Source organism: Platalea leucorodia (genome assembly GCF_965183815.1).
Source record: "Platalea leucorodia genome assembly, chromosome: 11".
In the NCBI taxonomy this organism is placed as follows: domain Eukaryota; kingdom Metazoa; phylum Chordata; class Aves; order Pelecaniformes; family Threskiornithidae; genus Platalea; species Platalea leucorodia.
Window position 1 is genome coordinate 13,808,660 of NC_138833.1, and position 27,916 is coordinate 13,836,575.

The 27,916-nt window shown below is 49.5% G+C and overlaps 1 protein-coding gene across 1 annotated transcript; it reads left to right on the forward strand.

The window, feature by feature from the left end:
• Positions 1-5,262: 5,262 nt before the first annotated feature.
• On the forward strand, positions 5,263-5,805 carry NEUROG1 (neurogenin 1; the record flags this gene model as incomplete). The annotated part of the gene is made up of 1 exon (XM_082323937.1): positions 5,263-5,805. The coding sequence occupies one exon, from the start codon at positions 5,263-5,265 to the stop codon at positions 5,803-5,805; it is 543 nt and encodes a 180-aa protein (XP_082180063.1).
• Positions 5,806-27,916: the final 22,111 nt, after the last annotated feature.

The following is a 27,916-nucleotide window of genomic DNA, read 5'->3' on the forward strand; positions in this document are numbered from 1 at the left end:
TGGCGCTTTTTTTTTTTTTTCCCCTCTTTATCTCCCCTTGAATTCAGGAGCATAATACACCGTGAGCACCAATAATTGATGTATGTTATAATTCTTCATTACCCTATCAGTAGTCTGGGAAAATTGGAAGAAAAGAAAATGCCAGAAAGTTATGGTAAAACTTAAGATGCGACAGAAGTAGCTTTCTTTGCTCATGCTGTGAGTGTTTGAATAAGAAGAATGTCCCTGCACTGTAACAAGCTAAAAGAATGAGGAAGACAAAGGATTTCACGAAAAAGGTTTAGATAGAAGACAAGGCAAGTGAAACTGAAAGGAAGGGAAAAAAACCATTTACAATGGAACAATGCGTGTACTAATCGCTTTGATATATTATACAAACCCAAAGACCCAAAACATTGTGTAATTATTTATAAATGACTTCTCCACTCCTGTGTATAATACCGAAGAAAGAATAAAACTGCAGGCTACTCTCTAAACTATTTCTAAATAGACCTAGCTCAAAAGGAAGCAGAAGTGTTTGAAAAAAAATAATTAATGGTTGATTTTATGGTTGTCTCATTAAAACATTTTAATTACAACAAACAAAATACATTTGTGCTTGCAGGGAACAATCGCTTACCTACTTGCCCCCCCTTCCAAAAAGAAGGAAAAAGTTACATCACACGTTTAAAACCTGAAAATAAAACATTCCCACTATTTCTGCAGAGCTCTCGGGAGGGGTTGAGCCACGGCCGCAGCTCCCAGGCGCTTGTGTGGGATTTCAGAGCGGATTCAGCTCCTCCAGGCCAGGAACCCCCCCGGCACTCAGGGACCCTCCCTGCGATGTCCCCGTGCTCCCCTCCCGCCGGCTGCCCCCGGCACGCGGCCCGAGGCCTCACGCTGGCCACAGGCAGGTAGATGAGGCCAAATCCTTCATAGACGAAGCCCTTGAGCTGCTCCCAAGGCGTTTCCCCCGCAGGAGAATCGGCTCCTGCTCCGGAAGGGGTTAACGCTGTCTCTGTGCAGGCTGAGATCCCTTTCAAATATTGGACTTCCAGGGCTGTCCATTAGTCAGCAGCCAAGGAGCGAACCCCTGAACCCTCCGGTAGCCTCGGGCTAGGAGCTGTAAGCTGACTCCCGCCGGGCGATGGGTCCCAGGGGCACAGCACCGTATGTCCATCCCTGCGCTCGCAGCCCGGCCACGCTGCTGGCCCTCACTGAGCCTCCGTCCCCAGCCCAGGCTGGACAAGCAGCCACCGCGCTCTGCACCGTGCCCACGCACGCACAGGGAGACGAGCTGCCCCACTGAGCCCTCTTCTGGTTTTCTATCTATTTTTAACATTCCTGCTGCAGTGACCTGGGCATCCTTGGGAGTGAGCGAGCATGATCCTCCCTTTGCTCCTGCAAAGCACCCGGTCGAGCTTTCTGCTCGCAGGGTGATGGCTTTGCCACCAGCCACGCCGCCTGCCCAAACTCAGTTCAAAGCATCTTCCGCTGACAGCTCTGCCTTCTCGCTCTGGCCATGCTTTCAAACAACGAGGGAGCAAAAAAGTAGCATTCTTCTGGTTGATACGTTGTTTTGACACTCATCCCAACCTTAGTTTAAGCCCTCACGTACTAATGTAACAGAACATAGAGTTGGGTGAGTTGTATTAATGTGCATCTTAAATCTTAAAAAAAAATGAAGTACCTGTAACTTCTCTGAGGCATCTTCCAGTTGTGGGAGCAGTTTTACTGTGAACCACTCGTTTGTGTGCTTGGGGAAACGAGTGATGCTAACACTGCTCTAATGATTGTAATTGTGGTCATTTTTGAAATGTGAGGCTGATTTCTAACATGAAGATTTGTTTACAAGGTGCAATGAACACCTACCAGGGAATGCTATCTTCTCATGGACCGGCTTTTTCCTTGCTGGAAATGGTGCATGCAGAGAGCAGTGCTGAGCACCAACAGCCTTCGCTGCGAGCACTGCTGGCACCTGGCAGCCTTGTGGTGCCTCTTCTCCAACAGCCTTTCCTCCACCTTTATTTATTAATTCTTACTTTTTCTGGAGTCCAGCCGTGAGAAAGACCCAACACATGATGTCTCAACATGAGGGTGGAGGAGCGAGCTTCATGTTCGATGCCCCAGCCCACCAAGTGATAAACGTGCCGCATGGAAACATGTCCACAACAGTTTGCTCCGATTTCGGATGAGCAGTTTGCCATCCTGCATAGCGAAGGATGGGCCAATCCAGCTGCACTTTTACAGTTTCCATAGTCAAATATGCCATTTGAATCTTTCTTTCCTCTATTTTTTTTTTAAGTGCTGTAAGGTGTCTCAAAGCAAATGGTAAAGTATTTATGGCAAGCTTCCTCAGAGCACAAAATATGAAACTAATAACATCCACAAGTCCATCTGAGCGTAGCTGTGCTTACATCAAGGCGGAGAAGTTAATAGCAAAGGCTAAAAATCAGAATGAGGCCTTCAGCAAGATGCTGGGAACACACGCCGTGTTCCTTGAAACCAAAGGTCCTGTTTCATTTGGGGATTTTTTTCTTTCCTGATCCCAGAAAACTTCACGAAACTTCAGCAGCTGACTTCCCTAGGAGCAGGCCCATAAGGTGTAAGAGCTATTATCTGTGTTGGCTGAATAATTTATCTGCAAAATTAGTAGACTGCCTGCAATAGAACTGGTTGAATTATTCATTGGGAATAAATTATCCAAGATATTTAGCACTTCTTTCTGTTTGCGAAGGCTTCCTGAAACAATTCTGGTTCTGTGAATGCATTCGTTATTCATAAGTACGCAGTGAATAGATTATGCAAACAAATTTCAGCCTATGGGTTGTTTGTGAAACATTCACTTCAGCCCTGGCTATTCATGGCTGTGACTGATCACAGAGACACATGGTGCTCTCTCCCCTCCTTGATTGGAGCACAAACTTTTAAAACAAGAGAATAACAAATGACAAACTGCAAATGATGGATAAGGACTAATGAATAATGCGCTTTCACTGCAAACTTTCAGACAAGTGATCGGTTGTGCCAAAGTCTGTGAAACTCTAGGGAATCATAAACATTTTAATGAATAAACTATTGACTGCTCAAAGACACCTAAACAAAAGACAATGCAAGTGTTGCAGACAACACCGGAGTTTATATCCCTATATACAAAGTGCGCATTAACAAAAGTTTAACATTTTTTGCCATATGCTTCCATAACCTTTAAATTTTGGACCCTTCTGACTTTCTCTTGGTTCATGCTGGCAACTCCACCGCCGATCTCTGCCTGCCGACCAAGGCCTCTAATCTTGCTGTCACTTAAGGACATGAGTAACTCAGTGAAGTGGGACTACTTAGTGCAGAAAGTCATTTATGTATGCACGGGCCCTAAAAACATCAGCCTGATTGCAGGCCCGGTGATTGAGAGAGCTCAGTCCCTCCCGCAGAACCGCCAGGCCCCGTCGCCCGGCCCCGTCGCCCGGCCTTACGTGGTTATATGGCACATCCAAGGTCTGTAGCCATATAGAGATGTTAAAAAGCAGAAAGCGAGCTGATCTGCACGCTTGGCCACTGGAAAACTATTTCTAGTCTGAGACTCGTTAATATTCATCACCCAGGGCTTTTCGGATTGCTCACTTCTGTGCGTGATCTTTTTGGCACAAAGAAGGTTGGTTGTGGCAGTTTGCTGCTGTCGTGGATCATCTCAGAGTGAGGAGAGTGAAAACCAGAAGGAGTATCTCCCATAGCAAACTCCTGTCTCAGGTTCGAGTGAAGAACGGTTGCTGTGAACTTAAAAGGCAGAGATAAAGCCAATAACTTACACTGTCAATTTTCCTCATTTATCAAAGGCGTAGGAGAAAATCACAGGAGGGGGAATGAGCCTACATTTAATGCAAGGGGAAAGCATGTAAATAAATGTGAGTTTAGGCACAGAAGTGTAAAGATGGGTATTGATGGACAGTGAAACTGAAAACCTTCCCGAGAGGCAAGTACCTGAGCGCTGACAATGGGGCTTGCTCTCAGCACCGAGAGGCAGGGCGCAAAGGGCCAGATGCCAGAATTAGGGAACTTTTTAGGCACTTACAAAACTGTGGCTTCCCAAAGTGTTAAATAGCGATACCTGGGCACTTAACGGGGATTAGCAGCGGCAGCAAGAACTTTACAGAAAAAACAGCACAGTTCTTGGTTTTTATCCAGAGACAAAGACGAGTTGTATCTATACATTCACAGCCACTGAAGTTTATAAATGCAATTTGGAACTTTTAACTTTCCGAGCACCCGCAAAACGCTTTTCAAAGTGAAGCACACAAAAGCCAAAGCGCGTGTAGAGATTCTCTGCTGAAACGCAGGAGGGAAAAGACCCGCTTGGAGTTCAAAGTTTTATCATTTCAGAGTGTTTTCACTTTGTCGGGGATGTGTAGCAAAACTGCAAGGTGCAGAGAAAACCTGAACAAATCCTCCGGGAAAAACAAAACCAAACAATCCACGGCTCATGCTCTGGAAGCCCAGACCAACCGCTGCCTTCCAAACGGGAGCGGGCCGGTGACCCCGCCACCCCCGCGCCCAGCACCGACCCCCCCTCCCCCGCCGCTCCCCGCACACGGGGGGACAAAAGCGCGGGGGGCGCGGCCCCCCCGGGGCCCCCTCGCTCCCCCCGCCCGGGGCCGCGGCAGATGCGCGGCTGCCCGCGGTAATTGCGGGCACGCTCCGGAGGGCGCGGCGCACGGGGCCGACCTGCCGCCTCGGCGCGGCCCCGCGGGGCGGCCACGGGGCCATTGTCCGCCCGCCGCTATAAGTACGGGCCGCGCCGCCGTCGTGTGCCAAAGCCGCCGCTCACACGAGCGGATCGCGGCCGCAGCACTTCAAAGACAAGGGCGGTCGCGTGTCCCCCCCGCCCCGCCTTTCCCCGCCGCTCGCTTTTTTTTTTTTTTTTTTTTTCCTCCTTTTTTTTTTTTTTCCCTCCCCATCCGCGGAGGGCTCTCGGCGCTGAGGGCCGCCCTGCCTGCCCCTGCAGCGGGAAGGTTTGCTTTTGCCCGTCTATATTTTTATACCGTTATTGCTTAACCGCATCCCCGGGAGTGCCTTTCCATGTGAGTACGGGGGGCGCCGGCACCTGCGCGGCGCAGTGCCGCCGTGCCAAGCACTCCCGCACCTCCATCCCCCCCTTGGTTTGTTTTTTTTTTTTCCCTCCCTCTTTCTCCCCCCACCCCTTCCCCGGCCGCTTCGCACCTTCCCCTTCACCCACCCCCCCCGCCCGGGCCGCGCAGTGACGGGGGCTCCGTCTTCTCTCCCCGCAGGATGCCCGCCGAGGCGGCCAGCAGCGGCGGCGGCGGTGCGGAGCCGCCCGGCGCTCCGCGGGAGCGGCGGCGGCGGCGGGGCCGTGCGCGGGCGCGCACCGAGGCGCTGCTGCACACGCTGAAGCGCAGCCGGCGGGTGAAGGCCAACGATCGGGAGCGGAACCGTATGCACCACCTCAACGCCGCCCTGGACGAGCTCCGCAGCGTCCTGCCCACCTTCCCCGACGACACCAAGCTCACCAAGATCGAGACCCTGCGCTTCGCCTACAACTACATCTGGGCCCTCTCCGAGACCCTCCGCCTGGCCGAGCAGTGCCTCCCGCCGCCCCCCGCCTTCCGCGGGGCCGCCGCGCCCCCCAGCCCCGGCAGCGACGCCGGCTCCTGGCTGTCCACCGCCTCCCCGTCCGCCCCTTCGCTCTGCGCCTCCGCCTCCGGCCCCAGCAGCCCCGCCACCTCCGAGGACTGCGCTTACGCGCCCGCCGACAGCCTGCGCGCCTTCCGCGGGCTGCCCGCCGCCGCGCCCCCGGGCGCGCCCTGCCGCTAGCGCGCAGCGCTCCGCGCCGCTCCGCGGCCGGCTCCCCCCGCCCGAGGGCCGGGGCCGGGGCCGGGGGGTGTCTCCTCCCGTTGCACTTTTCAGCACACCCCCCCCAGCCCCTTCCCCCCGCCTCGCCTCCCGCACGACTCCGAAAACCGGGAAGAAAAGCGACAGATTTGCTGCCGCAGACGAGGTGAAAAGTCAATTTTACAATTTGTAGCTCTCCAGCGAAGAAAAACGAGCATGAAAATTTGGTTTGAACGCCCTGACAATGCCATGAAAAGGCTTAGAGGGGGCCGATGCGGCCCGGGGCGCAGCACGGGGCTCAGCGCGTCCCTCCCGCCCTGCGCCCGGGGCGGCTCAGCCCCTCCGGGGGGGCCCCAGCACCGGCCCCGATGGGACCCTGCGCCCGGCGGCCAAGCGGAGAGGCTCATGCATTATAGATGCTGACCCCCAGCGCGGCGGTCTTGCTTTAGAGCAGGAGCAGCCACGGGGTATTCAGCGACAGGGCCAGATAGCTGTTTAATTTATTCAAGATGTTCATTCATATGAAAATTGTATTTTTGTACATAAAGAGCTTTATTCTATTATTATGCCTCTTATCAAAGTGGGTTCTTTTTTTTTTTTTTTTAAGAAACTGTACTTTACCCTGTAAATAAAATTTTTAACGTTTTTACTGAATTTCAGCAGTGCCTCTGGAGTTTTGTTTCTTAAGCTCAGGGTTTTTCACTCCTCAGAAGGAGCCTGGGGTGGAAGGGAAGCGTTCGCCCCAAGGTGACAGTCAGCACGGGCCAAGCTGTCGTTTCTCACGCCACACTGGCCACCGACACGTGCGGCTACCTACAAACATCAGCTGGCCCCCGAGTCTCACAGAGAAGGGATTAGAGACCCATCCAGGATACGTGGGCAGAGAGCGGCAGCAGAGCGGGGCTGCCCGCAGTGCTGGTGTTCAGGGCTGTCCTTGCCAGGGTTCATCGGGGAGCTGGAAGGTGTTGGGGGATTTGGAGCGAGGAGAGGATGCTGCACCCCTGAATAGGGTATGGAGCTCACAGCTTTGCCTAAATCTGCAGCGCTGGGAGAACCCGGCTGGCACGAGCTGTCCCTTTTCCCCAGGTCACGCGGTGGGATGGAGGCTCTCCCGGCTCACTCCCAGCCAGGGCGAGGGGAAAAGGTGGCCGGAGGGGCACTGCACGGCCTTGGCACCAGCCCTGGCACAGCTATGGCTCTCAGCTGGAGATCGGGGCTGTCAAAGGGGCCCTCGCCTCCACGAAATCTGCTCCACTGTTGGGAAACCCCAACCTTTCCTTTCTCCTGCATTTGCGTGCCATGGGGGAGCCCTCTGACACCCCAAATCCTACCTTCCTGAAGGGCTTCTACTCTTCATATCTCCACCCCCCCTCTTCAGCATTGCTCAACACTCCCAGATCACACTAGGCACACAGACACCCTTAACAGCAACAGTTTTATCCTCTTTGCCCTGTTTTATGGGGGGAATGAGGCAGCTCAGCCATGTCTCTCCAGCCATCTCCAAAACAGTCATGAATCAGAGCCGTATGGGCAGTTAACAGGGTGTTTGTGGGGAAAGGAGGTGGATGCTTGGATATATGGTGGTGTACAAGCCCGAATAAGTCAGCTACTACACACCTCAGATGGGACAGCCCAGGGTTAGTGGAATTAATTGGCTTTCATTTTTCTATGCCTCAGTTTCCCATCTGTAAAGCTGGGGTACCACCATTCCCTCACATCATCAGTGAATTTAATGATTTCATTAAGCAGAGCTTTCAGAGCACTCAGATGCTCAGGACTGCTGTAAAAGCCCAAGAAGAAATTCAGTCTTCAGGACGTGATCATACAGGGAAATGCGCGCAGGGAAAAAGGCAGAGGGCAAACACTGAAAGCATCGGGCAAAACACTGAGAAGCTCTTCATCACACAGGCAAAACCTCTGCCTGAAAGTCAACCCTCCTATGTAATGAAGAAGGTGCAGATATTATCAAAGATATAACATGGGATCGTATAAATGCTACAAAAATTAGAAGGAGAGGAGCTGAATTAAGTTTGCACAGACACCTCAGTGTCAGCATTTCCTCCTTTTTGAATGCCTGAGTCTGCAATCTTTGTATTTCTTTAACATAGTTGTCATATGCTTGTCTATACACACACACACAGAGCTTCTCAGTAAGTATAAATGCTGAAAAGGAAGTGTTATTGTTTGAAAATCCTAATAGCAGCATAATACTTATATTAATTAAAGACACCATCAGCCAGTATAGGCCAGTTCCTTAATGATGTCCTGTTAAATAAAAGAGATCTGTGAAATCTAATTCTGGCAGTAACAGGTCTTGATCTGTGACGCAGCGAAGCTTTGCTTGCACCTGCCCTTGAAAGCCAGGAGGTTTTGTATGGAGTAGCCTCCAGGGGCTGAAATTTAGTACAGTCCATGGAGACGGAAGGTCATCTAAAGTCACTGGGTCCCAAGACACTGGACTTCAATCTCAAAGAAAAAAAAAAACTCCACAAAACTTCAAAATATCCTCTATTCTTTTGTGTTTTCTTAGCTGCGAGCAGAGATCTGTGGACATTATGCAGTATATAAAGACCATACATCTACCAGGACTCAGTGTATGATGTTAATGTTCCTAATGGGCAATGAAAGCTGCAAACTGCGTGAGGATACAATTAGATTCATACATTAACATGAGTCAGAGAACAGTTTTTCCCCCAAGCGGTGATAGGTTCAGACATAGTTGAACAAATCTGCCGCCGGGACAGATGGAATGCCTATATTCAGAGGCTGCAGGACCAACCTGCACCCCTGTTTACAACAACGGGGTTTGTATTTATTTTTATCAAAAGAATAGTTTGGTGAATTGACAGGGAGCTGGAACAGGCTTCCCCGACTGCAAACAGGTGGCTTTTTTTAATTGCACTAAAATCATCTCCTTGCATTAGTGCAGGGGAAAAAATAGGTGAATTAAATGCTAGGACTGATGAAATCGTTGGCAAATTCTTTGGAAATACCAGATAGTTATATGGTAAAAAATTGCCATAAACAGGCCCCAATCTCAGTCCCACTGAAACCAGTGGCAAGACCTTTACTGGCTTCACAAATAACTGAAATAGCTTGAATTTGAATCTTCGCACCACGTTACATACATGTATATGCATTTTTTCATATGTCTGCTAATAGGTGTTGGTGATCCTTTATCCTTGCTGGATCCAAACATCCACCTCCAGGGCATGCAAGCATTAGGGACCCTCTGCCAGGAGGTTCTGCAAGTCCTTAGGTCTCACTTAATTCCCCTTTAGTTAGGAGAGAAAGTGTGAGATGGCCCCATAGATAGGGCATCCCTGCGAGCCGGGAAGCCTGCTTCCAGCACAGACTTTCTCAAAACACAACTGAGATTATCCCACTTTCTCTCTGCTGAGATTTACTGTGGGGAAACAGTCCGCTGCCAACTACAAGGTGCTCGTGTGCTCTGGTGACAGGGCCACAGCGGCCTCACAGTGCTGGAGCTGCTCTGTCCCAGCCTTTTCCAACTGATTGGAAGCTCTAGAGAGTCTCTGTGAATTACCTGTGCTCAAAAAGGGAGCAAATAGCTGCAGATCCAAAATTCTGTACAGGTTTTAGAAAACAAGTATTTTCTGTGACTTCGATACCATGTGGTGCCCTACTTACTGTCGTCCCTGCTGGGGCGAGGCTCAAACAATGCTCGGGGTTTCATTATTAACAAGAGCATCCTCAGAAGGATTTTCATTATTGGGTGTCAATCTGTTGTAGATTTTGATTTTACTCCGTACATGATCTGTAAAATACAGTCTGTGCTACTACCTGTGAGCACATGAAACTTAATACTATAATTATAGATCTCTGGGGCTCAAATGCTCCATTAAGACTGATTTGTATAGTAGGTAGAGATTACCAGAACAGAAGCAGGTGAGAACTAATTTTCAGGACCTTTTTTATTGGTGGCATATGCAATTAAAAGAAATCATCTGGAGGAGCAGAGCTGCTAGGAACCGAGCAGATTTATTGACTGTACAGCACGTGAGCACTGCAGAATGGAGATGCCAAAATACTGCGTAAAATACTTTCATCTGATCCTTTGCTGAACTTTTATAGTCTTCAAAGGACATTACTGGAGCGTTTGTTAATCTAGATTAACGACTTAACTGACTTGTTAAAACCAGTTTTATGCCCAGGAGCCTGGTAATAGTGCCCATGATCAGCTAATCCGTTTTCTCTCTTCCTCCTCAACCAAAAGGCATAATGGTCAATATGAAAAAATACAGAAGATATCACAGATGTCATAGAGCCATGGTGAAGTAACAGATCCTTTTAAAAAGCCTGTGGGACCCAGCCCTGTTATTAATCACGAGGGCAATGAGGAGTGTAAGGCTGAGCTGAGGATGTGAAATAGCTGTGCCCCCTGGAAACAGGGTTTTCCTCCCCACCACCTCCCTGCTGGGGTTACTGTCCTCTCAGGAGAGGCGGCAAATGTTGCACGGGAGGCATTGCTGGTGCCAGATCAAGGCTCCACACACCGAGCAACGCTCCTCTCTTATCATTAGTATTAGTATTAGTATTAGTATTAGTATTAGTATTAGTATTAGTATTTTTCAGTTGTCAGTCTTCCAGTTTATGATCCGCTAGACAAGAGTGAATAGACTCTTCCCAGTGGATAATGCTCTTTTCTTTCAGTGTGGAAATGCTGATGGCACAGCACTCGTCGTTATCCAGGTCTCCCACTTTTGCCTCTATTTGACTGTCTCTGCAGCAGCATCTGTTAGTACCTCCCATCTCGCTGTTTGAAAATCTGATGAAACTCTGATGGTTCGCAAAGAAAAAAGAAATATCACATTAGAGAGGCTGGGGCAGAGATGCCACCCTTCTCCATGCCCTGTGCACAGCTTCACAGGTACACGAAACAGTTCTCATTGGCTCCTACCCCACTTGTTTGACTCGCTGACTGTCAGGGGGACTTCGGCAAGGGTCAGTAGGACGGGGTGCGCAGCATACTTCTACATAGAGTAAAAACTTGCTGAAGCAAGACTTTCAGAGAAGAGCCTAGCATTTTTCTTTGAGTAATAGTGAATAAGGGCCCACAGACACAGTCTTGCATGCACTGTGCCAATGGAAGCGTCGCCATCGAGTTCAGGAAGTGGGTTTTCTAATGTTGTAACTGGAAAGAAAATGCTTAGAGTGTCTCACTAACATCCCTACTCTGAGCTCATTCATTTATCTGCACTATTCAGCCCCCTGCTCCCTCACTTTCCACCCAGGAGATTGGTTGTGCTTCAGGGAAAGACCAGCCTGTGTCAGCACACAACCTCCTTTCCGCTCCTGCCTCTTGCCCGTGAGATGTGCTTAATTACGAACTGAAGCATGTGAGGGGACTGATGCCTCTATTTCCCAAACAGGGATTTGGCAGAGTCCTCAGGACTTCACTGTCTCTTTCGTGGATTATTACATTCTGCACATTCCAGGATAATCTTTTTTTTAACCTGAAGATTTCACAAAATTGCCTTCTAGGAAAGCATTTAAAGCTGTCTAATGGCAGTCCAAGGCGATTACGGACCATAATGGTTTGTTGCACAAATAATGGATTAAGTTCCATCTGTAGGAGTTAATTGGACTTATTTCTACAAACAAACAACTTGTTCTGCTCCTCTTGGTATGGCAGATGTCAGCAATCTTTATAAAATCATACCCATGCGTACCTCCAGCAGGACTGTCTGCAGCAGCATTTGGCATCTGTATTTCAGCACAAACCTGGCAGATCATCGTGGTTCTCCAACTTGCAGGTTTCCATTGAGACGATCACATTTGCAAATACAAAGGATGCAAATACAAAATCCCATACCTAAGATGGTGTTAGTCCACTTTTGAAGGTGGCAGGAGAGGGGACATATAGCCCAAGGGACACCATGGACTCAGTAGTTTGTCTCTGTCCCTACTGTGGGGACCAAGAGATTAAGGGGTCCTTGATGAACACTTCAGTTTAGATAAATGAGGCCAAACGGGGAAGGCAAATGTCAAAAAGCAAAGGGAGGAAGACACAATTCCCAGCATGGTCATATTCACATTGGATTCCCCATGTTGACCGTCAGGATAACGTACTGAAAAGAGAGTCTCAAAGGCAGGATCAGAAAGAATGAAAATCACTAGTGGCAGGTAAAAGTTGAACAAACTGCACTAAACAGTACTTTCCCACCTGAATTTCTCCTTGAAAATATTCACTTTTGAGAAAGCAGATGTACTCCTTGGCAAGGTTGCTCTCCTTGTGGAAGAATGGCACATGGCCTTAGGATGTAAATCTTAACATGGACCAGAAAAAGCACCTCTTCTTCACCTGTGATTTTCCAGTTTGATCTCTGGGATTCATGGGAAACAGGCAATATTTATAGATTGTTTTGCCCCAAACTTAGAAAAGCTAGAGACCTTACAAGTAAAGACCAGCAACTATGTGCAGCTGAGTCAATCCCTCCCTCCAAAGCCTAAGAAACTTGATTTACTTTTTTTTTACTTGGCTATCCCTAGATATAAATGCACAAGTTGTTCCTCTAGTTCATTGGTAGGAGCATTCAAACCAAACGGATTTAAGTCCTGAGATAAAAGAATATGGCTTTTTTTTTTCTTCCTATTTGAGTACCATCTCTCCTGCAGCAAGCCTTTTGTAATCTGAAAGGAAAACCTTTCCTGTCACAACATCAGTAATGGATATTGCTCTCTCAATTACCCGTTGCTTCGCCAGGAGAGCAACTGATGCGCATCGTGTTTATCCAGCTCACTGAAGTGCTTTCATTATCTAAGAAAAGAGGTTAATTAGTATTTAATCAATCTTTTCACAGGGTACAGTTTCCTCCTCTCCTATTTGCAATCCAAAAAGATGTCAGCTTCCAAAGCCATAATGCCCTCTTGATAAATCAAGTGGCAGCTAATGAGGTCTGTGGTCCCAGGGAAGGAGGGTCCCGGCTACCTGACCCGCCGTGCCTGTCACCTGCCCGGGAAGCACTTGTTGGGATGCCGGGAGATGAGCGGAGCCATATGAGATGCAGGAAAGGGAACTGTCAGCCAAGGGAAGGTGGTGGCAGCTGTGCCCACCCCAGATTGGGGTGTCAGTGTGTGCGTGTGTCCAGCGCATGCTTCACGCTAACCACGAGCTTCACGCTCAGAGGAGCCACGAGATAAACCTCACAGAAACTCTACCCTCTGGAAAGAAACAGATGGGATTTCTTTCTTTCTTTCTTTCTTTTTTCTTTTTTTTTTTTTTTTTAAGTGTATTTAAAGATAACTTAGAAGCCATCCTTGCACCTGTATACGGCTGAACTTCAGAGGTGAATAAGAGACGTTAATGATGCTTGGTGCCAAAAGTTATGGATAATAAAAGCATTAGCCCATTTCAAAGAAACATATGTAGAAGGATGGAGTTTCCTTCATTAGGCAGTAGGCAAGTTTTTGTTCTTCCCTGAAAAATGCCAGGAGCAAAACTGAACCTCGCTCTCTCACTGTTTCCACTACATTAGTCCTGCCGGCTGCAGCTCTGCACAGCTGTACTGAAGCTAAACCGTGGCTGAGACAAACACCCATCAAAGCAAAGGAAACTTAATTTTGGCCACTCTCAGAGAGGATCTTGGGTGAGATACTGGTCCAGGACAGCTGTTCCAGCCACCCAACCTTCCCATGTTAAAAAGGGCCCAGCAGCACTTGTAGTAATATTTTTTTCTGAGATATTTAAGCAGAGAAAGTGGCTCATGCATCCATATGCTCAACCCCCTTTGGCTACTGGGCTATTCTCTCTGTAGCCGCTGCTGCTGACAATGAGGGGCTGAGCCACATGCCCTGTGGTAGCCATGCTCTGGATTTCTTTCCCTGACTTTGGGAAATTCATTGTCTTTAGCATCGTCTGTAGGTTCAAAGTCTGCTTTCACTCCGCGGGGCGCCCTTTCTAGGTTCATAAAGCTACGTTCAGAAATCTTTGGGCAGACCCAAAGCTGACAAAAGTGTCATTAAATAATACTGCCAATGAATGAAGCTACCAAAGAAGACATAGTCCAGTTTGCATCTCAGTTACAAGAAGAAAGTGCAATGACAGAGTGAGTAATTGGCTAATTGTCTATACGAGCTCTATTTTAACAGTGCAGTCGTGCGATCGCACCATCTGGGGGGAGCTCGGGGAGGGAGCCCCAGCACACACAAAGCCAGCGTGCGTTTCCCGACACGCAGGCCAGGCAACTGCCTCCTTCCCAGGCAGGCAGCGGGAGCGGCAGCCCCCCGAGTCCCCCCAGATATGGGCTGAGAGGCTGAACCTCTGCTGACGGTGGAAGGTGGGGGGTTTGGCCAAGAAATTTCTCCATTTTTTGGAGAGCACACTGAAGCCCACCTGAGTTGCACACTGTAGTAACCCAAGTGCCAGTGAATGGCGATATCTGCTTGATTGCACGGCTGCTAATGAGCACAATTAAACGGGAGATGTCGGGTGGGTGGTAGGTGCGACGAGCGGGCATCCCTGGCCCAGGCTTGTGCGAGGCGGCCAGGGTGCTGGCGGCTGCGGTCAGGGAGCTCGGTGCACGGGCGTGCTTTCTGGGCGTTCAGAAATGATGGCATTTCCCCCTCCTCTTCTTGAAAAAGCTGAATTACTGCCTTTGAGTCCCCATCTATTTTCCTCCAAAGTTACCATGAAGCAAAAAAGTATAAATCACACTTTTAAGTGGGCCTGGCACTCAGCTCACAAGAAGAAGAAGGAAAAAAAAAAAGAGGTAATGCCATAATGTAAAATAGTTAAAAGCTTATTAGAGCCGTTCAGGGCAGTATGATTTCCACTTTGTTTCAGAACACCCCAAGCCCATCCTTTCATGCTATTGTGAAGGCAGCAATTCAAATCTCCCTTTGTCAGTATGAATGGCCCCTCTTAAAGCTCTTTTATGCCAACATATTCCCTACAGGCATATGCCCTTTAGCTCTATTACTGATTTACCCAAGTATTCAGCCCATACCTTCTGCTTTTCTTTTTCACTTACTGAAGTTCCACATGACACGAGCTGCAGCCTCTGCTTTGGTGCCTGCCCCACACCCCGGCCCCAGCCGGGATGCTGCTGTCTCCGCCGCGATCTATCGCACCAGGAAAAGCCACACAAAAAAACTAACAGAGGAGACTTTTCAAATGATTGATTTTTTCTCCCCCCCCCCCCCCCCTTCTTTCCATCCCTACATTTGTTAGAGCAAACAAACGAGTGAGGGTATATACCCCCCCCCAGCCATAGGGGAAAAAGAGCCTTGCAGGCTTTGAGGGGGGAAAAATCCGAGTGTAAAAAACGCAAGTGGGCCTATTACCTCTACTTACCCTAATTAGACTTGCTTTGAAGGGCTATTCAGAGATTTTGAAAGGCTGTCCTCTCCCTGCATCTCATTGTGCAATGTTTGCAGAGACATTTGCATCTGTTTGTGCTTCTGAAAATAGCAATGGATGCTTTCAAGAAAGCAAAGCCACCTCCGAGCCCCTCGCACCAAGCCAAGGGCCGCAGCAGTCGAGGTATGCGCGGCCGGCGCTGGGCGGGGGGACACCCCGGTTTCAGGGGTTTCAGGGTTCTCCGCCGGTCCCTATTTAAACAATTCCCTTTAACAATGCAATTTTAGGCATAAAATCTGCTAACTAGATTAAATCCAGATGACACAGGACGCAGAAATGGAAAAAAAATCAACGCTAAAGTAAATGTAGGCACCCTAACAGGATTGAGAGTGTGAAATCCATGCAGAGCTAGAGAGAATAGCTGGCAGCGCAGCCCGGGCTTTCATACGCATATGGCCTTGACCATTTGACTCTGGTCCCATTGAGGTGATCAGCTGGAGACGTGAAGGGGCATCTCTGGCAACACACACCTCCCGCTCGCTCCTTGAAGAAAGCCCACGATATAAAGCTGCATAAAGGTGATTGATAGTAAACATTTTGTAATTTGGAGGGATTAAACTTGCGGGATGATCTTGATCAGGTTCTCAAGGCATTGCCAGAATGCAATTACATTAGAATAGCCGCTGCTGGATCGCTGCTGGCAAAGCCACAATATCCGCCAAAGAAAGGGGGTGTGAATGGGACAAAAGGGTTAATTTGAATACGTGCTGAAAAGACTGGAGGTGGACAAGGAGCTCTGCAAGGACTTCATCAGGAGCCATGGGCAGAAGGAGACGGTTTTGCAAATACAGAGGGCGAGCGGAGAGGATGTTTGTAAAGCACACTTGGCAAGGGGGGGGGGGGGGGGGAAGAAAAAAAGCGCCCCACAAAGCTCAAACTGCTTCTTTCTTACATTGCCCTTGGCTACGCTCAGAGGAGCACTTTAGATGGATTAATCACAGGGAAAAACAATGGGATAAAAGTCGTCTTCTCCTCCGTCTGTCCTCAGCCCCAGAGGGCCTGCGCTGCTCTTTCCCCACCGGTGCATGGCGAGCACTGGCCTCTGGCCTGGGCACGGACCCAGCCTGGCCGCAACGGGCGATCCCATCCCTTGGTAGTGGGCTGCACGTTTGGGAGCTGGAAGTCCCATGGGCTTTTTAGGACAGAGACCCAATTAAGGTTCTGCTATCAGCAGGTTGAAGATTGTATCAGATTACTCCTCCAAAAATGCTTAGCAGGAATTAAGCATGCAAATCCACTCAGCCACTCTGGGAACATGCCGCTGAAATTCTCCTGCTAGCTCAGGCACCCATGACATGGGCTTTTCCGCTCATCTTTTTAACCTTTAAACACACCCTGGCATCTGGAAAATGCTCCCATGCGTGGGCCAGGCCTGGATGCACTGGGTGGGCTGGAAGGGGGCACGTCCCGCCTCTCCAGGGTGATGGGGAAGATGTTGCGCTGTCACCTCCTCCCATCCCGGCCCCAGTCGGTACCATGGCTGTGCCCACCCCACCACAGCACCTCTTTAAAGAGGGAGGACATGTCCTGTGCCCTCCCAGAGGTGCTGCAAAGTACAGGATCTGAGCCTGAAGCCAAACAGCAAGGCCTGAAGCCAAGTGGGGATGGAGGACACAGGTGGGGGGAGCCCAAGTTTCAAGAGAGGAGATGGGAACGCGATGCCATTGCTGCCGGCTTGTGATTTATGGCAGGTCCACACTCTTTGGGGCTCTCGGTGCAGTGGCCGGAGGCTGTACAAAGGTGTCTTTGGTTAGGCTGATAGCAGCAGCTGGGCACGGATTTGGGGCCAGGCAGGGCCAGGGAAGGTGGTGACCCTCAACACCCCAAATCAGACCAAGGCTCCCCAGGGTGGGATGTGGCTGTTTGCACAAGCACCCCTCCCCACAGGGAGCCACCGACTGGGACCAGGTGGCCTCTCTTGGCTATTAAGAACTGTTCAAAGTGAGGCACTGGCTGTGCGTAACAACAACGGTAGTGACCCCGCTCGCTTACAGACCCCTGCCCCATCCTACCTGCCCCACTGCCCCCCCACCCCGGCGAGGGTGCCAGCCCCAGGGACAGTGCCAGCCCCAGGGACAGTGCCAGCCTGCCCGTCTGACCCACGTGTGGGGTTGCACACCCTGTGGGGGTCAGGTCAGGGCTTGGCCTCCTCCATGGCACAGGGGCTTGGGCTGCCCAGCCCCTTTTTGACATTTGAAACTCCAGAATCAAGTTTCATCATTTTCTGCAGACGCAAGTGGGGTTTAGCTCTGTTTTTTTCCTTTGGGACATACAGATACAGCACGTAATCTCCATGCTATATCTGCCACCACGTTCATTAAGCATTCCCCAAAAGCAAAGCAAGCCCATTTTCTTTTTATATTTAGAAATGCAGAACCTACAGGGAAACCCACTTTCCATCACCACATCCCCTGAGCTTGATCAGCCAAACCTAAAGCCAGCAGAAGGAGCCTGAGGAGCTCCAAAAGCCCCCCAGCAGTGAGTTTTCTGGGGCGGCTTTGCCCAGCAGCGCATGTGCCTGCGCTTTCTCCCCGGCTGCCCCTCGCTGCCAGTTTGGGGAGGGTTTTTTTCCACTGGGTTTTTGTTTCCTTTGAGAACACCCCGTGTTTGTGTTGCTCTTTCTCTGCGGCACAATGCGCCTCTCCATTTCCTCGGCCGGGGGCTCGCGCGAGCGTCAGATCTCGGCAGAACGAAGTCGCAGGGGTCGCGGGTCACCCGAGGGCATCGGGGACAGACAAAGTCTCTTCAGCCCCTAATGTAAGCCGGGGTAACAGCGCGCTGAAAGCGCATCCACTTGAGACTATCTACAAGGCACTCAGCCCTCTCTAAGGGCTTATAATGTTGACTCTCCTGTCATTGGATCCAACCTTACTATAAGCCCTGGAGGTATGGGGGGCTTAGAGACATTCATTCAGAAAAATAAATCCCCCTGCTACCATTCTCTTCATGAAGATAAATATACCACAAACAGAACAAGGAAAGAGGCTGAACTCCTGATCTCTGCTTCAGCTGCTTAAAAATTGCCATTAAAAACCCAACAGTTTATTAGATTCCTTTATTATTTGCCATTTAAAAAAAAAAAAAAAAAAAAACAGAGTTTACGAGACTCCAAAGCAGTTTATTAGTATATTTTACTAGCAAAACTTGCTTTCAGCTCGACATCACTTCTAATCCACCCAAAAGCGAAAATTTTGCAAAGAAAATGGGGTTTGTTTGTATTTGAACTCGCCATTTCTTGTGGCATTGCAACCCGAGCCTTCCCAGCCCGGGAGAGGGTTTGTATTCCCTGCTGGAGGGGTTATTGCTCAGCTCCAAACTGTTGTTCTTTGCGTTGGTATTAAACCTGGGAAGCCTTCTGGGCAAGCAGGACCAGGGCTTGGCCGGCGCTGTACAGACGCTGGGGAACCTGGAGCACCAGTTCCCAGCCTGGAAAGACTTTCCCAGCACCATGGCACGTGGTTGCAGATGTCTCTAACTGTTTCATGACCTGTTTTGCTTCTGTTATTCTTGCCCAAAGCTGTCTCAAACTGCAGTGAGGGTCTGGTGTAAAGTCTTCAAGGGCTGGATGTATTCAGCTGGTACTCAGCCAGGAGGAAAACCAGCTACTTAAGGGTTGTGCCTCCGCCTCCCAACTGAAAGTCAGCCTCCTTTCCCCATCCCTTCTCTTACACCAAATCTTGCTGAAATACCCCTTAGCACCTGGCTGTGCTGACAAAGCTTTTGGTGCTTGTGGATCTTTGCAGATTTACAGATACTTCCTGAGAAATGTGCCTTAGCGTTCCCTGGGAGCACAAAAAGAGCAGTCCTAAGTCCTTGGTCATAAGTGCATCCAGCTTGGGATGTTCCCAGTAGATACACATCCCGGTGCGCTGGCTTCCCCAGTGCTCTGACTACAAGGGTGGAGGAGTCCTGTGGCCAGAGCTCCCTGCTTAATCCTGGTGAGCACAAGTTAGAGCTGCCCACGGACTGCTCTAAATGTCAGTGACCCTGGGAAAGGGGACATGTAGAAGGTCTCCAGCAGAGGCAAAGCACAGCAGGTTTAACAGATCCGGGCTGGTGTCAGCATCTCTGCTACCACTCCTATGTGCTTGGCTCGCTCAAATCACCCAAACCATTGATTTTTAGGAGAATTTTACCTTGCCCTGTAGCTAGACCTAGCTCTGGGTGAAGACGTCAGTTTTAGACTACTGAGTTTTGCCTCCAACTGTCAGGTGCTTAAGCTTCACTGGCATCTTGAAAGCAAAGCCTGAGAGCGTCAGCAGGCTTTGAAATGCAACAAATTCTTTCTTCTTAAGTTAAGAAAAATAGCCTGGTGAATGTGGATGCTCTTGCAAACAGAATTCCCTCCTCTACCTCCACCAGTTCATTTTCTGTCACCTTTGCTGGCATGGTGGGGTCAGCAACTCACTGCTGCTTGCAAGGGTTCAGGGGAGAAGGGGACCAGGCTCTGCGGCATCGCATGCATGCATGGTGAGGCACTGACATCTCAAGGGGGAAACATGCACAAAGGGGAAAGTTGTTGCCTGGGGAAGGGAAAAGGCTGAACTGATCCAACTGCTGATCTAAAAGAGGAATAATGGGATTTTGTGGGATTCACATTGATGTTCAGATGAGAGAAGCCTCTGGTTGCCTCTTTTCTTTCAAGCCACTGAACGAGAATTTTAAAGCCCCTTTAAAATCTGCCTTGGCTGAGCTAATTATTATCACAGGAGTTATTGGACAAAAGCTCAATGGCTTTTCCAGTGGCTCTTCAACAGTTTCTGGGCTGCCTTCGACAACAAGAACTACAGCTCCCTTTTTTGATTGCCATATTCTAAAAGTTTTCATCTACTGATCCTTATTTTAACCCTCACAGGAAACACAGGCAGCCGAGATGGGTGCCCATCACCCCATCTCACTCTCCTCTCGCCCCACAGCGCGCAGCATCGCTGTTCCCCATCGGCACCGCTGGCCTGCACACAGCCGTTTTCTTTTCTGAAGTCCAGTGGAGGAAAAATAAATGTCACAACAGAGTATCCGGTTTTTGAGTAGCAAGACAGAGACCTACGGGAAGCAGCAGCCAGCCTGCGCCTGGCCAAGGCTATCCAGTGACTTATTCAAGGAAGCCATTCACACCTTCTCCCCAAGGAGAGGGCTGCCCTGGGAAGCAACTGGCCCCAGCACAGAGACGTGCTTGTGGGCTTTCCATCTGAGCAGGTCACCGGAGCACTCCTGGGACACAGCCCGGACCGCAAAGCCCCGATCCCGTAGCCTTTGTTTTCTGCCAACGCTTTCGAGATCTTCGCAGTTTGATAAATTGTCTTTTTTTTTTTTCCCTAGAAGAAGTAATAATTGCATGGTGTTTAACTAGGGATACCCAAGGAAAAGCAAAAAGTAATAAACAAAGCAATAAGTAATAAGCAAAAAAGCAAAGACAGCAATAAGCCTCTTTCAGGTGGGTATTTCTCCAAAACTCCCCAGCACCGGAGGGGACCTGGGACCTCATTTAGCCCCTCTGAGACTGATAAACCTTCAGTATTCCCCAGGAGGGAGAATTTCGCCACACCCAAGCAGAGTGGCAGTGCATGAAATGCAGAAACCATTTTTTAGTGCCCTTGCGGCTCTACCCAGGCGGGGGCTGCGTGGCTGCAGGGTGCGCTGGTGGCCCCCGCTATCCAGCAGTGAAAGCATCTTGTCCCATGCTCACCTGGCAGAGGTGCAAGCCTAGCACTGTTTTCCCTTCTTTTTAGGAAACCTCTGCTAAAAAGAAGCTGTTGATGGTGTAAGCAAGCTGGGAATTGATGGTGGCAATAGCTGGAAGCTGTCCTTTAGCAGATGTGGGAGCCACTGGCTCAGTCCCGCAGGTCCCAAGCCCACAGACTGGTCCTCGCAGGACTCCCAGCAGTAGCACTTAATCACTGCGGCGATTTCTTTCACATTGTTTTAAGAGGGTCCTTCAAGATAAATGGACTTTTTTTTCTCCGTAACTGAACATCTAAACAAAACCTTTCCGAGGACTCGGGGAGAGACGCCTGATGGACAGCCAGGAAATGGGAATGATCGATCAAGCGCTGACGGCCACAGCACTGGCACCCGGGCTCAGGTTTCGGGACAGAGCCTGATAACGAAGCACCTCTCATTTGTGCTGCCTGAACAGCTGCCGGACGGTCTGCTGCCTGCACGGGCAGCTCCCTGCCTTCCTCTGCAGTGGGCAACCAAAAAGTTTCCTGCCACTGCAGCACCCATCCCTGGAGAGGCAGGAGCAGAGCTGGCCGGCGCAGGCACCGGCTGGGTGGGAGGAGGATGCTTGGGGCTTTCTCCATCACTTGAGCTTCCTTCTCTTTTAGCACAAAGGAGAGCAAATGACCAGCCTGCCACACTCCCTTTGACTTACTGCACCAAACACGATTACTTTAATGCAAGAGAAGGAAGTAGGGAAAAACCTTCAGCGTTAAATAAATCACAGATGAGCTGAGACGGGCTGTTTCTTCATGCTGGCCCAGCCCAGGCAGTGGCTGTCACAAGGAGATGTCACTGTGGCTACGCCACAGGGCTGGGCCTAGGAGATTTTTATTCCCATCCGACTCACGGCTTCCTAAGAGGGCTCAAGCAAACTGTGGGCTGCATGGGATGGGGTAACGTTTGTTCTCTCCCAGATGGGTTGTGAATATATTCCCTGCTTTTTGCAGGGGTGCAGACCAAGCACGCACAAAGGGTCCACAATGGCTGGTGCCTTCATCATGTCCCTGCACAGCACCAGCGCCAAATTTGCCATGAGGAAATGCCATTTCTACTTGCATTAAACAATGTGGGCTTTTACGACCTTCTTGTCAGCTGTGTGTGCTGAGGTGACAGGCTGGGCCGTGATGGGGATTTTGAACAAAGATGAGGCATATTTTCCCCCACAAGCTTCCCAATTAATATTTTAGAGATTTCTTGGGCTTGTCCTCTCTTTCTGCCCAGGGCTGAGTTCAAGATGAAGCAGTGCCGCTGGCCTGGAGCCAGCACGAGGAAGAGCCTGTTGGTGATGCAGCTCTGTTACATGCTCTGGAGTCAAATCCAGATCCAGCAAGGAGAAAGCAACACCCTCTTCTAATTTCTTGGGTATGGGGATGTGCAGAGCAGCATCCCCAGTCCAGGCCCTACGTATGGTCCAAGACAACTCTGGGCCAAGACAACTTCCCAGCCCTGCAGAAGGGCAAAGGCTCATCTCCTCTCTCTTCCCCCTTCCCTTCTTCTGACCCCTCTCCAGCTCCCTCCGTGCCCGGAGGTGTGCACCGGGGAAGTCATCGACCACAGGGCAGCAACCGCTCCCCCCGCCATCGACACCGAGAGGTAGAGACCAGCAGCCCCCGGCCGGCCCCCGGCTCCTCTCCCTTCCCCTCTCCAGAAGTCATCTATTTTGTTGTGTGTACACACAGAAAACAAGGGGCTGCCCCTTGTTCTCCTCCAGCCATGACACATCAAATTATCCTGCCTCCAAATATCCCATCTGGCTGTTAGTTTTTAGCTTTTTTTTTTTTTTTTCTCCCCTTTCTAGGTTGTTTCTGCTTTCCTCCTCCTCCTTTCTCTGCTCCCCAGCCCATGTGTAAAAGTAGCAGGGGGGCCTTTATTAAAGGCAAAGCCCCACGGCAGCAGCTTCCCAGCCAAACTGCTCTTGTATTACTTTTTGATGAGTTTTCAATTTAGGCCTTTGCAGACAGGGGGAAGAAGGCGACTTGAGAGACAGAGGGGGGAAAAAAATGCAACAGATGGGGCCGATTGTGCTCTCTAGGCAAATTAAGGAAGACATCTGTAGCTCCCAAATACTGGTGGTCTAAAGCAATTAGTCCCCTGTGAAAAGGGGCCTCTCTGAGCCTCCTCCAGCCAATCCGCGCCCCGGCAGCACTCACGTTACAATGGCCTTGACCACAATTCACTGAGCCAAAAAAAAGAAAGATTAATCCAGGAGGAGCTGTGCGGCCGGGTTGGAGTTGCTAGGCTTAAAAGGGAAGGTTATGTCCGTTTCTGCCCGAGTTTGGAGCAGAAAAGCAGGGCGGGGGGATTTTTTTTTCTTCTTCTTTCCGACAGTCACCCAAGGCATACCTGGTTTATGTCCAATATCTGGAACGAGCGTGTGTGTGTGCACACACACGTGTCCCTGTACCAGGAGAGAGCTGTAATCTGTAAATTGCTCAGGGACTTCAATTTTCCAGTGGCTTGTTTGGAAAGTGATGAATGAAGACGCAAACCCCTGTGGCTGGAATTATCTCCCCCAGCCCCCTTCGGTCCCCCTCCATCCCGAATAAAAAGAAGCTGTTATATGATAAGACCCCTCTGTAAGTGATAATTATAATGATTGTTATGATGCCAGGGTTCTGCTTTTACAATTGGAAATAGGAACTCTGGCTGAGCTAATCCGGCAGTGTGGTCCCTTATTTCATTCGACGTCAGGAAGCTGAGAGTGGAAAATTCAGAAAAGGACTTTATCCAAGCTGGTTATGAGCCCCCTTCCCCCCTCCCCTCCTCTCCCCTGGCTCTTTTATTCATGCATATTTATGATCAGTAGATCTCAGTGGAGAAAAAAACCACATACAGAAAACAAAACCGGCAGCACAATGAGGAGAGCTGCTCATGGGAGGTCACAGCACCTTTAAATTACACCTCTTGGCTTTGTTCACCCACACACAATGGAGCTAAGAGATAGGAAGAATAGCACCCTGCGCCCTGGCGCATCACAATTCTCCCAATGATTTCAAAAAGAACAGAGAACCCCAACTAATTTGATATCTTATTGGGTTTCTGTTAACCTAAGGACATGCCTCATCCCAGCCACCGAGGCTTGGCAGGGGCTGGGCTCGTACAAAGAGCATGGCTAAGTCTCTGCAGTGTGCTGGGTTTTGCTAGTCAAAGCAGATCTGTCTTGGTCAGGTTTGAATTTGAGCTGAGTTAACTGGTTTGGAAATACAAAAGCACCACCCGCCCACTGAACCTTTGCCCCTTTAAATTAATTAATTTAATTAACGTGTTTATTGTCATGGCGCCCGTCAGAATGGGATCTTCCCGGGGCCACACCAAACTCTAGCCTGCCCTCGTATACAAAGGAGATGTGCTCATGGTTATGGAGCTGAGTTTGAACCAAGTGACTTCTCAAGGCACTGAAATTTGAGTCTATAATTTATTTCTCACCCAACTTTTTCCGAGGATGGGAAAAATGGGTGACCTCAGAAGCTGTGGTTCATGATGGAGGACAGGCACTAGTGAAGAGAGAAAAGTTAAAGCGGAAAACTGCTGGAAATAAGCTGGTGTCCTTAGGCTGCTACGGTGCAACAAGCTGTTAAGTGCACCAAGCTGAATATTTAGTAATAACTGCCTCTGAAGGCAAACTAGAAAGGAAAAAGTGAAGCTGGTGCTGATATATAATAACACCCTTCAAGAGAAAGCAAACCTGTCCAGGGAAGGACCTGCCGGTGCTAGAAGAAGACCAGGCAGTCTGTGACTCCCCATAAAGCTAGCCCATAAAGCCCAGCCTTTTCCCTTCTCTCTTGTCCTTCCTTGCAGTCATGGTTTGTGGATGAAAAGCAGGGCAGGGCAAGGGAGCAAAATAATCCCAAGTCATTTTCAGAGCCTGAATGTTGAAAACATTTATATGTTGCAAATGCTGTCCATGTTAAATATAAGTCCACAGTTACATGGCCAAAGGATTGTTGGAAATTTAGAAAGTTATTTTAATTTAATAAATGCTAAATGGAATCATTACCATCCCATGACGGGCTCGAAGAGCCTAACCTTCGATCTCCGTACCCATGTGATGCACAAACCTTGCTGCAGTCCGACCATGTCACGTTCGGTTGGGTTACATTGCCATGCCTAAGAAACATTAAAAACTCTTTGCTATAGTCAAACTCAGATCTCTAAGCGCTGAAAAGACTTGCAGTATTCATACTTCACTACCTCACTTTATTATTCATAATGACCAGAATTAATGTTTAAATACGCTTGCATTTTAATCTCCACAAAAACTATCTCCCTCCAAGACTACAAGACTCCCAAATCTGCCTAGGAATGCCATTAGAAGAAGAAGAAGGAAGCTCTCCTGCCCCTGAGGAAGGAAAGAGATAGAGAGAGGCTTTCGAAGTGCCTTCCAGCAGCAAGTGAATCCTTGCTCAGCAATATAATCATATCTGCTCAAGCATCCTGCAGAAAGCTGCTCACCCAGGTCTATGGAAAAGGCTGGCTGGGACGGGGTATGGATTTCTCTGCCCAGGAGCCGGGGTATGGCTTGACTGACATCACCATGGGTACTAATGACAGCAGATTTCCCCAAAGACGCTTGGGGCTTTGAAGAATGGTCTTTCACTCTGTGTTGAACATACAGATAAAATGTCCATGGCAGAAAACTAATCAGATCATCTGTGGTTTGCTTTGCTGTTTGCTCAGGTCACTATCCCATGATTTACAATTATCTCAGTCAAAAACCATACAGATGTCCAAACTGGCCTCTTGGCTTTTTCCTTAAGTGTCCTGCTTTGGAGAATAGCGATTTCTACCAGGAAGTTCTTGGCCAAGTCCCTCACATTTAAACCTATCTCCAAGGAGGGAGTCCTGCTCCAGCCTCCAGGCAAAGCTGAAACATCCCACCACTGCGCATTGCCAAAATAAGCATTTAAAAATCCTAAGTCACACACCAGAAACCCAGAGACAAAGATTTATATGTGGAGAGTCAAGGAAGTGGGGAAAGGAGGTGAGACTCTCAAGATGTCTGCGGGATTAGATTTCCACAGCCATTTAAAATGGTTGGGAATTCAATGTGTACATTTTTGGGGTATCTCTGGGAATTTCAGCATTTCATTCTGCAGCTTTTCCACTGAGCATCAGTGCTTATGTGCTTCACTTCACTCACATGTCTTTTCTGATGGCTCAGGACCAACATCTAGGTGATGTAGCAGTGGCGTAGCCATGGAAGTCTACTGCTGCTTGCTCTGGGTGTCAATCATTTCACTGTAAGCATCACTTTTTAAATAGGATAATTGTTAATAATCTGCTTAATTACTCTGATGGGTATAATAAGAATGCATGACCATGTGGCAGCTTTTGCCTCTGCTGGGGAGGGATGGGGATGTCCCTGGAGCCACTGAAATGCTGCTGGTGAGGGAAATAAATGGCTTCTGGCCCCAAAAGTCAGACCCTCTGCCAATCTTTGTTTGTCTCGGTTGAAATTTGGAAAAGTGCTTCTGCATTTGAAGTTATTCCAGTTTGCTCAAGACTTTGATCCTGCAGAAGCAGTGTGTGCTGCTGGGCTGCAAGGAGACGGGGAACGGAGGGGGGAGCTGCGCCCTGCAGCTTTGCGCCCTGCAGCTTTGCACCCTGCAGCCAGCAGATTCTGCGCCCCCCGAGGAGCCTGGCTGCTCCCGGTAGCTCCCGCACGTGCCAGGGAACACCATCGCTCTTCCCGCATGAAGGGCAAGAAAGCTTTCTAACACATAACAGCCTCATCCCCTGACCTGTTTCACATTGAGGTTTTTAACCACAGAAGAGTTCACAAACCTGAAATAATAATCCTAAAGGTATTTAATACCTAATACATCCTTAAGTTTAGTTTTCATTAATGTGAGCCAGAAGATCATGACAAGTATACTATATAAAGTTAAAGTAAAAACTTTATAAACACTGTACAGGCCAAACTCAGCAATCCCTGCTCAGGGCAGGTAGCCCGTTGCAGGTGGCATAAAGGAAATGGATAGACTCCCATGTTTGAGGTTCTTTATGCCTTAATTTTTAGTGGACTCTGCCTGAAGGACTGGCTTTGCAGAGGCACACAGTGCTCTTTCAAAATCAAGTTCTTCAGAGGTAGTTTAGGTTGAACATCCCCAAAACGCTCCATCCCAAGCGGTTGTTGGTGCTCCTGAAGGGCGAGCGGCCGCGCACCGCCCCCCCCCCCCCGCCTCTGCACCCAGGTACGAGCCCGAAAACTCAGCAGCAGCAGGAAAGCATGTATCGAGCACCACCCTCTGGCACAAACCTAAACTGGAGGGGAAACGGGGAAAGGATTTTTCTCCATGAAGATGAACAAAACTCTTCTTTGCCGAGTGCCCCGAGGCCGGCTCTGCATGGCACTGCAGCCCTGAGGGGGGGAAAGATGCCCTTGTGCAATTAGAGTGGCCACGGGAAATTAATTAGCACAGCTAGAGGATCTGTAGGGCTCAGATTTGGCAGGCAAGATGCACCCCCAGAACAAAGGAGTGACCTGAACCTTTTAAACCTTTGCTCCTGGGGCCCTGCTTGGCTGCCCTCGGTGTCGCACCAGAGCTGGAGCATCCCAGGCAAGCGTCTGCTCGGCACAGCTGCAGCAGCAGCACCCACAGCCAAAGGGAGCCCAGTGCATGGGAACCTAAATTTGGAGGCATGAAGCCAAAAGCGAGTAGCAGAGGGGGAGCCTGCTTTGCAAAGAGCGAGCATAAAGCAGTGGAAAATCTTCTGTATCCTAAATGGTTTTCTGCAGGCAGCGCTGCTCCTGGGATGCCTGCGGGAGCGCGGGTGCAGGTGCCCAGGCCCCGGGCACCAGGCTGGCAAGCAGCACGTCTGCGCCATCACTCCCCATGTCCCTCTGCTCCCTCCATGTCCCAGCTCTGCCACCCTAAAAGGGCAGTTCCCTGGGTTAAACAGGGGAGAAAAGACTTTGTTGCTGCTCTCTAAGCCCTATAGCAACACTGACAGCAACATTTCACGGCCAGAATCTCCATCCCCCATGCT